Source organism: Coenobita brevimanus, chromosome 41 (assembly GCF_032717465.1).
Source record: "Coenobita brevimanus isolate Jiangsu-jjx chromosome 41, ASM3271746v2, whole genome shotgun sequence".
In the NCBI taxonomy this organism is placed as follows: Eukaryota; Metazoa; Arthropoda; class Malacostraca; order Decapoda; family Coenobitidae; genus Coenobita; species Coenobita brevimanus.
This window is the reverse complement of record NC_136994.1, coordinates 19059742-19072241: the sequence shown is the minus strand read 5'-3', so window position 1 is coordinate 19072241 and position 12500 is coordinate 19059742. Positions and strand designations below refer to the sequence as shown.

Below are 12500 nucleotides of genomic sequence, written 5' to 3'. Positions count from 1 at the left end.
CGTACACACACACACATACAACAATACGCACACATACTTAGATACACATGCACACAAACACACACAGACAAACATACACACTGATACACAGACACACACATACATATACGCACACACACATACACATACAGGCACACACATATACACACACTTAGAAACACATGCACACAGATAAACACATACACACACACACACACACACACACACACACACACACAGCAGGCAAAATCGACGTAGAATAAAGGAAGACATGAGGAGGAAGGAAGAGGAAGAGGAGGAGGAGGAGGAGGAGGAAGGAAGAAGACGAATATGAAGAAAAATACAATTAGATTAAGAAGCCATGGGAGAGAGAGAGAGAGAGAGAGAGGGGGGGGGTCAGTGTTTAGGGGTCAATACAAGCATCAAGGTCAAAGGTCGCCGCCTCCCCCCCTCATTCTCTACCTCCCTCCCTCCCCCATTCCTCCGTCTCTACCTCCCTCCCTCCTCCCCTTCGTCTATACCTCCCTCCTCCTCCTCCCCTTCGTCTATACCTCCCTCCCTCCTCCCCTTCGTCTATACCTCCCTCCCTCCTCCCCTCCGTCTCTACCTCCCTCCCTCCTCCCCTTCGTCTCTACCTCCCTCCCTCCCTCCTCCCCTCCGTCTCTACCTCCCTCCCTCCTCCCCTTCGTCTCTACCTCCCTCCCTCCCTCCTCCCCTTCGTCTCTACCTCCCTCCCTCCTCCCCTTCGTCTCTACCTCCCTCCCTCCTCCCCTTCGTCTATACCTCCCTCCCTCCTCCCCTTCGTCTCTACCTCCCTCCCTCCCTCCTCCCCTTCGTCTCTACCTCCCTCCCTCCCTCCTCCCCTTCGTCTCTACCTCCCTCCCTCCCTCCTCCCCTTCGTCTCTACCTCCCTCCCTCCTCCCCTTCGTCTCTACCTTCCTACCTCCGTAATTATTCTTTCTCCCTTCTTCTTTTCCATTCTCTCCCTCCATCATCACCTTCCCTACCTCCCTCCATCCCTCTTTTCTTCCTCCTCCTCCTCCTTCTCTTCCTCCTCCTCCCCCTTCTTCTTCTCTTCCTCCTCTTCTTCTTCCTTCCCCTCTCCATTTTATCACTCCCTAACCTCCTCCTCCTCTTCCTTCCTCCCCTCCCGTACCTCTTCCTCCTCCTCCTCCTCTTCCTTCCTCCCCTCCCGTACCTCCTCCTCCTCTTCCTTCCTCCCTAACCTCTTCCTCTTCCTTCCTCCCTAACCTCCTCCTCCTCTTCCTTCCGCCCTAACTTCCTCCTCCTCCTCTTCCTTCCTCCCCTCCCGTACCTCCTCCTCCTCTTCCTCCCTCCCCTCCCGTACCTCCTCTTCCTCCTCCTCCCTCCCCTCCTCCTCTTCTCGTTATTATCGTTTTTTCCTCCTCCTCTTCCTCCTTTCTTCTTATTTTCTTTGTTTTCCTGTTCATTCTTTTTATTAGTCTTCCTCCTCCTCCTCCTCTCCTCCTTCTCTCTCCCTCCTCATTCCCTTCTCCTCCTCCTCTCCTCCCCCTCCTCATATACATGCTGATCCACGCATGGTGTATTATGTTTAAACTGTTTATACACACTCACACACAGACACACATACACACACACATACACACACATAAAACACATAGGCTACATTCATACACACACACACACACACAAAACACATAGGCTACATACACACACACATACATACATTCATACACAAACACACACATACCCACACACGTATACATACATACATACACACAAACAAACTACATCTATGCACAAACTAAACATGCATACACACAAACTATACACGCGATAAATGCAAAAACACACACGTAAATACACATACACACATACATACATACACACACACATACATACATACACACACACACATACATACATACACACACACATACATACATACACACACACACCTACATACATACATACACACACACATACATACACAAACTAAAGGCAGAGGCATGTGACCTGACACTTGAAAAAATGAGAGAGAGAGAGAGAGAGAGAGAGAGAGAGAGAGAGAGAGAGAGTTACATTGATAAATTTTCTTAGGGGAGAGAGAGAGAGAGAGAGAGAGAGAGAGAGAGAGAGAGTTACATAGATAAATTTTTGGGGAGAGAGAGAGAGAGAGAGAGAGAGAGAGAGTTACACTGATAAATTTAGTTTGGGGAGTGAGAGAGAGAGAGAGAGAGAGAGAGAGAGAGAGAGAGAAACAAAGGGAGGGGGGGGGGCAGAGAACTGGTTTAAGGCAGGTCCCCGGAAAGGCATAACTGTATAGCCAAAAATATGAACAGAAATGGAATGAAATATAAGGCGATGAAAGGTGAATAACATTAATATATCACGCATTCTAATATTATTATTATATTCATTATTACGGGTATTATTATTATTATACTATTTCCGGTATTATTATGGAGAGGATGGAGGGTGAAAGACTGACGAAGAGAGTGTATGTGAGTGAGGTGAAGGGGGGAAGAGGGAGGGGGAGGCCGAGGATGAGATGGAGGGAGGGGGTGGAGAGGTATATGAGAGAGGGGGGGTGTGAGTTGGGAGCAGGGCAGTGAAATGGCGACGTGGAGGCGATTTGTTTGTGGCCACCCCAAACGGGATTGAGGCGTCTGGCAAGATTATTAATATTACCTTCGCCAAGGAGGTTAGGTTTTATCCCGTGTTGGTTAGTCTGTCTGTCTACCGTATCTGTCAGCAGGATTACTCAACAAGTTATACACGGATTATGATGACATTTTGTGGAAGGATGTGCCATGGGCCAAGGAAGAAAGATCCGGATCCAGAGTATCCCGCACAGTATCTCCAAAAGTCCTTAATGAACATCAGTTTGTGGAAAGGTGGGTCATGGACCAAGAAACAATGAAATCTGGGATCGGTTCCAGATCCGGGATTACTGAAAAAGTTATGAATGGATTTGGATGAAATGTTGTGGCAGGATGGGCCCTGGGCCAAGGAAGAAATTATAAAATCTTAGGACGGATCCGGATCCTTTGGGTATGCGCACTGTGCGCTTTCTAGTTATATATTATTATTATTATTATTATTATCATTATTATTATTATTATCACCATCATCATTTTTGCCCCTATTATCATTACTATTTCTACTACCGGTACTACGGTACCATACTATTACTACTACATGCATTACTACTGATGTTGCTAACACCAGTCAACATCATGATCATCGTTATTATCATTATTATTATTATTATTATTATTATTATTATTATTTAACTTGAAAATTATACATGAAGTCAGTCCTCGGAATGAAGGGGTAACTTCTAAATAAAAAAATAATATACATATAATAAAGTACATATAATTCCATCATAAACCCATCCATCCATCTATCTATTGCCAGACGCGTTAATCCCGTAAGGGGTGGCCACAAACAAATCGCCTCCATGTCGCCCTTGCCATGATTTCACTGCCCTCCCCCCAGCTCACACACACCCCTCTCTCATACACCTCTCCATCCTTCCATCTCATCCTAGGCCTTCCCCTGCCTCTCCCCTTCACTCACATACACTCTCCTCGTTAGTCTGCATCCTCTCCACTTTAATATCCCCCCCCCAAAAAAATGGCTGAAAATTTGTAGAGAAAAAATGGATAAATGGAGGACGAAGGAGAGAGAGAGAGAGAGAGAGAGAGAGAGTACAAGACGAAGACGAAGAAAATAAGATAAAGATAGCGAAGAAGACAGAAGATGAAGAGGCAGCAGCAGAAGGTAGAGTAGGTGAAGATGATGAAGAAGATCAAGAAGACGAAGAAGATGAGGAAGATGAAAATGATTAATAAAATGTCACAAACAAAATCACTCCTTTTAGCATTTCCCGCCAAAAAAATAAAACGCGTCCGAATCTCTGAAAATTCAAAAAAATAAACAGACCGTTCGAAATTTTGAAAACTTAACGGAAAAAAATGAAGAGCAACAACATTCACGGTAACGGATGTGTCCAAGGCGAAAAGATATATATTTAAAAAGAATCCCATTATTATTATTATTATTATTATGCAAGTCTATCGGCCAAAATATGACTTGCTGGGGGGAGGGGGGAGTGGGGGGAAGGGGAGGGGGCAAATAAATCCACTTCAATCCGTTCGCGCAGCAAGATCCGGGTTTAAAGTTCAGTTGCCATTTCTTCCCGCGCGAACGTTCCTCTTTTCAAACGGATTTCGTGCCTTCTCGAGTCGCACTTCAATTAACCTCGGCGTCCAGATATCCAAAAATGTATTCCCCATCGTAAAATAACCCCTGAAACTAAATCACGTTGGGATATATGTGGATTTTTTTCATTTTTCCCCATCCCTACCCCTCCCTCCGCCTCGCCAGCCAATGAGCGTAAAGGAAGGGCGCGCGGATGGACCAATGGCAAGGCGGGTCTGAGTGGCGGGGTTTTGAAATCTGGACGCTGATTGGCTGACACTCCCTCCCTCGGCCAATCAGATTTGACGTCTTATTCTGTGGCACTGGTTTACACACGCACATACACACATACCGGTACATACATGAAGATAACACATGCATACATAACAATGAGTTGTAATTTCATACATACATGCGACATACATGAAGATTACACTCTGCATGCATTATATGGCTACACACACACACACATAGGTTAAGACACACACACACACACACACACACACATACACACACACACACACACACACACACAAAGTACTGTCAAGCATACGTAAACATGCTTAATGGAATACACGGGTCAAATTAATGCGTGTGGCGCCAGAGTACACACACACACACACACACACACACACACACACACACACAGCGAGAGAGAGAGAGAGAGAGAGAGAGAGAGAGGGTCATAATAAGCTCCCAGTAGGTCAAATAAGGTTAAATAAAGATCCAGTCAGGTCACACTGGGTCAAATAATGTCAAATAAAGATATAATTAGGTCAAACACATTCATTCATATCTGTTATCGATCTTTTTATGATGATGATGATGATGATGATAATGGTGATGATCTATGTGATGACGATGATGATGAATTAGGTGGAGATGATGGTAAAGATGATGTTGATGATGACAGTGGTGGCGATGATGATGTTTATGGTGATGATGTATGTGATGACGATAATGATGAATTAGGTGAAGATGATGGTAAAGATGATGATGATGATGATGATGACAGTGACAGTGATGATACCTGCAGAGATGATGATGATGATGATGGTAATGGTGATGATGTCTGTCATGATGATGATGATGATGACAGTGGTTGTGACAATGATGATAACTGTAGAGATGATGATGATGATGGTGATGATATTGATGATGTCTGTGATGATGATAATGATGACTAGTGGTGGAGACGTTGATGATGATGATGATGATGACGCCTTGGAATTAGTGTTAAAGCTGAAGTATGGTTAAAAAGCAAGTCTCTCTTTCTCTCTCTCTCTCTCTCTCTCTCTCTCTCTCTCCCCTAAGAAAATTTATCTACGTAACTCTCTCTCTCTCTCTCTCTCTCTTTCTCTCTCTCTCGGGCCTAAAGCTACCCCTTCACATCAATGACCCACTTCATAAAGACTAATAACCTGATACATATAATAGGGACGTAAATAGCATACCAACACCGCCACCAAATCACCATAACACAAATAACAATGAGAAATAACAATAACAAAAATGATAATAACCATATAACAGTAACACCATAACAAACCATATAAATAACAATAACAAACCATATAAATAACAATAACAAACCATATAAATAACAATAACAATAACAAACCATATAAATAACACAATAACAAACCATATAACAATAACACAATAACAAACCATATAACAATAACACAATAACAAACCATATAACAATAACAATAACAAACCATATAAATAACACAATAACAAACCATATAAATAACAATAACAATAACAAAACCATATAAATAACAATAACAATAACAAACCATATAAATAACAATAACAATAATAAACCATATAACAATAACAATAACAAACCATATAAATAACAATAACAATAATAAACCATATAAATAACAATAACAATAATAAACCATATAAATAACAATAACAATAACAAACCATATAAATAACAATAACAAACCATATAAATAACAATAATAACAAACCATATAAATAACAATAACAATAACAAACCATATAAATAACAATAACAAACCATATAAATAACAGTAATAACAAACCATATAAATAACAATAACAAACCATATAAATAACAGTAATAACAAACCATATAAATAACAATAACACAATAACAAACCATATAAATAACAATAACAATAACAAACCATATAACAATAACACAATAACAAACCATATAAATAACAATAACAATAACAAACCATATAAATAACAATAACACAATAACAAACCATATAAATAACAATAACACAATAACAAACCATATAAATAATAACAATAACAAACCATATAAATAACTAACAATAACAAACCATATAACAATAACAATAACAAACCATATAACAATAACAATAACAAACCATATAACAATAACACAATAACAAACCATATAAATAACAATAACAATAACAAACCATATAAATAACAATAACAATAACAAACCATATAAATAACAATAACAAACCATATAACAATAACACAATAACAAACCATATAACAAAAACAATAACAATAACAAACCATATAACAATAACACAATAACAAACCATATAACAATAACACAATAACAAACCATATAACAATAACACAATAACAAACCATATAAATAACAATAACACAATAACAAACCATATAAATAACAATAACACAATAACAAACCATATAAATAACAATAACAATAACAAACCATATAAATAACAATAACAATAAACCATATAACAATAACACAATAACAAACCATATAACAATAACACAATAACAAACCATATAAATAACAATAACACAATAACAAACCATATAAATAACAAACTACCTGTATATGAACAAAAATAACTAACTATACACCGGTAAATCACAATACATAACCTAATAACTCGATAAATAACCAGATTACAATATCTATCTATCTATCTATTGCCAGACGCCTTAATCCCTTATACGGGGTGGCCACAAACAAATCGCCTCCACGTCACCCTGTCCCCCGCCATTTCACTGCCCTGCTCCCTCTCTCATGTAGTTCTCCATCCCTCCATCTCATCCTTGGCCTTCCCCTCCCTCTCTCCCCCTCCACCTCACTCACATGCACTCTCCTCGTCAGTCTCTCACTCTCCATCCTCTCCACATGCCCAAACAATGAATAATAACCATAACTTAATAACAATAACCAAATAACAAAAATAAAAATAACTCAAGGAAATAAGATGCATAACAATAACAAAATGAATAACTATAAATAACGAACGATATAGACCTGATAACGAAGCGAAAATAACTTGCAATAACTGATAAAAATGGGTGAGAGAGAGAGAGAGAGAGTGTGTGTGTGTGTGTGTGTGTGTGTGTGTGTGTGTAGCAAATAAATTGAACACACACACACACACACACACACACACACTTCCATCCTCATCTCTCTTACACACTACCACTTTTAGCGCACACAAAACACACACACACACACTTTCTCTCTCACACACACACAGACACACACACACTCCCCTACATCCCTCCCCCCTCCTCTCTCTCTCTCTCTCTCTCACAGTGGAGGTCTGTAGGGTGCATCAATGGCTCCTTAGACCGGTAAGTGAATCAATGCTACAACAAGGAAGCATTGTTGTTCGCCATCTCTTATGAATGAACTTGCTTGCTTTCACCTTACTAGCTGTTACTACTATTTCTCTATAAATTACTATTACTACAACTATTACCACTATACCTGCCTGTACTAATACTACTACTATCAACGGTTCTCCTACTACTAGCCTACCATACTGTTACCACTATTGCTATTACTATTAACAATGCTACTACTATCACTACTACTACTAACCACCAGTTTTAGGCCAAGTTATGGTGAATATATACAACTTCCACCCCATCATCTCCCATTCCACAGCACTTCTTCGTGACTAGCATCAATCTAACTCAGTATTCAAGATGGAGAGATGGCAATTTTGAGCCAAGTTTGAGTGAAAACGGTATAGGTGAGGCGTTGTTGTTATTATTATTATTATTATTATTGCAGTATTGCTATTATTATTATTATTATTATTATTATTATTAGTCTATCCACTACACCAACACCTACCGCCAAACACCCCCTCTAGGATTTGTCCAACTCTCTCTCTCTCTCTCTCTCTCTCTCTCTCTAAAATATATTCATCTCCCAGCTTCTCTCTCTAAAATATATTCACTTCCCAACTTCTCTCTCTCTCTCAAATTAATTCATCTCCCAGCCTCTCTCTCTCTCTCTCTCTAAAATATATTAATCTCCCAGCTCTCTCTCTCTCTCTCTCTCTCTCTCTCTCTCTCTCTCTCTCTCTCTCTCTCTCTCTCTCACAGTAAATATAGAGAGGGGATGTGTATGTGTGCACGTGTGAACCCGCAGTCTATTCTCAGAGGTGGTTTGTTGTGGTGGTGTGGTTGCTGTGGTAGGTGTGGTGGGTGTGGTAGTGGGTGGTAGTTGTGGTGGTGGTGGTGGAGGATGGTTGTTGTTGTTGTGGGTGTGGTAGTGGGTGGTAGTGGTGGTGGTGATGGTTGGTTGTGGTAGTAGCTATGGTCGTTGTTACGGTGATGATGATGATGGTGATGATGATGGTAGTGGTGGCTGTGATGATGATGATGATGATGATAATGATGGTGGTAGTGGTGGCTGTGGTGATGATGATAATGATGATGGTAGTGGTGGCTGTGGTGATGATGGTGATGATGCAGAACAAGATGAGGTAAATGAAGATGCTGATGATGATGATGATGATGATGATGATGGTGGTGGTGATGGTGGTGATGGTGGTGGTGATGATGATGATGATGGTGGTGGTGATGGTGGTGATAAGTGAGATATCTTTGAAGTGATGAGTTAAAACACAGATATAAATAAAGTACATCCAGGTGTTTGGCAATTATATGCAGGTGTAGGGGCATTCTCTCTCTCTCTCTCTCTCTCTCTCTCTCTACGATACAGTCAATAAAATATTCTGGTCAGGTTAGGATAGGGTAGGATAAGTAAGGTTAGGATAGGTTAGGATAGGATGGGATGGGATGGGATAGGATGGGATAGGTTAGGATAGGGTAGGGTAGGATGGGATGGGATGGGATAGGATGGGATAGGATAGGATGGGATAGGTTAGGATAGGGTAGGGTAGGATAGGATGGGATAGGATAAGACAGGATAGGCAGTGTCAATAACCAATAACCAAATGTACAAAATTAAATAACCAATAAACAATGCAAGTGGCAACAATAACATCACCATCATCATCATCATCATCATCACCACCACCACCATCATCATCATCACCATCATCATCATCATCACCATCATCATCATCCGGACCTCCTTTCCCACCCTAGGGCAGGGTGAGGAGTAGCAACGTCCAGACAGCCCAAATTTGCCTAATCCAATGGGCCACACTTCCATTCACTCATCATTCAAGCCCCCGGAATCCTGGCTCTATCTGATACACCAAAAACATTCACCACGTTCTGTAGCTTCACATAATTATTAACCACAATTACCACCACTAAAACAACCAACACAACCAACATTACCAGCCTACCACCACCACCACAACCAACATTACCGGCCTACAACCACCACCACACCCAACATTACCAGCCTACAACCACCACCACAACCAACATTACCGCCTACAACCACCACCACAACCAACATTACCGCCTACAACCACCACCACAACCAACATTACCGCCTACCACCACCACCACAACCAACATTACCGGCCTACAACCACCACCACACCCAACATTACCGCCTACCACCACCACCACAACCAACAATACCGCCTACAACCACCACCACAACCAACATTACCAGCCTACAACCACCACCACAGCAGCAATCATTAACCACAACTACCACACTTAAGGCCAATACAATCACCACTAACCCAAACTACCACAATTACAACCATCAAACACAATTACAACCACCACTAACCACAACTACCACAATCGCGTTCATAAAGCCCCCATTAACTGCCACAATTGCTCATATTTAACTACCAAATTTATAACCAACGTAACTACCACAACCATCCACCATTAACCACAACTACCACAATCACAACAATCATCCCACAATAAAGTAACAGCTTACAATATCGCATAATAATAATAATAATAATAATAATAATAATAAAATAGTAATAGTAATAATAATAATAATAATAATAATAATAATAATGACCTAACCTAATCTGACCTATGCAAACCTAATTTAACTATAACTGCTATAGCCATCATCATCATCATATCACCATTATTATTACAAGCATTATTTTTATTACATAGACGCCAATACACCACTACTACAACCACAACTACCGCAATTACCGTACCACATTCGCCCACTACTATCACAACCACAACCACCACCAATACAAAACCTCATCTCAGCTACCACAACTACAACCATCCCTACCACAACCGCAACCATCCCTACCACAACCGCAACCATCCCTACCACAACTACAAAGGTCCCTACCACAACTATTATAACCATCCCTACCACAACCACAACCATCCCTACCACAACTACAACCATCCCTACCACAACCGCAACCATCCCTACCACAACTACAACCATCCCTACCACAGCAACCACCCCTACCACAACCGCAACCATCCCTACCACATCTATTATAACCATCTCTACCACAATTTCTACCACAACCACAACCATCCCTATCACATTTACAACCATCCCTACCACAACCATCCCTCACATTAACAACCATCCCTGCCACAACCACAACCATCTCTACCACAACTACAACCATCTCTACCCAGCTAAGTAAAACCTACCAAATCAATAACCAGAACATCTAGGGCACTACAACCACAACTACCACCACCACAACTACCACTATTACCATCACAACCTCAATTACCACCACCACAACCCTAACTATCGGTACCATCAACATAACCACAGTTCAATCACCACTACCACCCTCTACCACAACCACCGCAACTACCAAAACCACGAAATCCTAACATGGCCTAACCAACAACCTCACTAGACTATCACAACCACCACCACCACCTCAACCACCCCTACCCCGTTGTGCAATACAGCTATGCAATCACAATCAATAACACTCGGCCTTTTTTAAGCAAATTTTAGGGGAAACTCACCTAAATTTTGTGGCAACTGTCTCACCTCTTCCCTCAACCCCAACACCACAACCACCACCACCACAACCACCCCTACCCCGTTGTGCAATAGAGCAATGCAATCAGGCAGCTATGCAATCTCCAAAACCCAATCAATAACACAGAATAAGGGTTTTTTAAAGGCATATTTTAAGGGGGGGACTCACCTAAATTCTGTGGCATCGCTCTTTCTCATGTCTACCTCAGCCCCAACACTCCTCCTCCACAGCGGGTTGCAAATGCTCCACTTTGCAATCCACCTCGCTTTTTGTTCCCACATGAAGATGCAACATAGGCATCCGTAGCATCCTCACTCAGACCAAACTTATTATTTTCCACTTAATACTTTCCCACGTGGTCTATTTCAACCAGTTTGGGGAAATATATATATATATTTTTTTTATTTTCCAAGTAAGCACTAGGAGCTCAACACTTCACGTATAAAAAAAAATAAATAGGGACACTTTAGCTAGGTGGATCACTGCACTTCAAACCGGGTAAGGGGAGGGGAAAGCAGGTCGAACTAGCCCTCTCGCCTTCACACACACACACCGGTAAATATTTCTGTTTCCCTGGCTCAAAATCGCCGGTACAATCCACGAAAAGGCTGGGATAATGTGGGAGGGTGAGGGAGAGACGCCCGCACACCCGCCATCAACTGCCCACCGTTAACTTATCATCGCTTACGCATGAGAGTCCCAAGTCGCTAGGACAAGATGCCAGCGCTCTCCCACGGCGTAGTCTCCCATGGCACCCATTTCCACCCACTCCACCCTCTAATTCACCCTTACGCCGCCCAGTTCTAGCATTATTATTCACTCTAATTCACCAGCCGACCCTGGGAAATGTATAATCACGTATTGCAGCCTGTGAAAAGGGATATAATTGTATACACGGACGGGCTTGAGCGCCACTGACCACGTGACCGGCAACGCCCAATCGCGAGCCAGGCAGCACCAAGGTTCTCCAGCGGTGCCACGTCGCGCGCCAGCCAGGCTTTTTAAATTCAATCACAAATTTGATTAACGCATCTTCTGGCATTCCAGGGTGATTTTGTGTACCCCTCAATGACCCCGCGTTTCGAAATTTGACTAGATGGATGATTATAGAGGCCTTTTGGGGATTATAGAGGGGAAAAT

General features: G+C 41.6%; 1 protein-coding gene across 1 annotated transcript in view; it reads right to left on the bottom strand.

Annotated features, from left to right (window-relative positions):
- Positions 1-11707, bottom strand: part of HDAC4 (histone deacetylase 4) — a 93965-nt gene extending 82258 nt beyond the window's left edge. The window contains exon 1 of the mRNA XM_080270505.1: positions 11529-11707. Within this exon, the coding sequence (XP_080126631.1) occupies positions 11529-11544 (16 nt within the window). The 5' untranslated portion in view covers positions 11545-11707. The remainder of the gene's footprint in view (positions 1-11528) is intronic.
- Between the last annotated feature and the right edge of the window lie 793 nt (positions 11708-12500).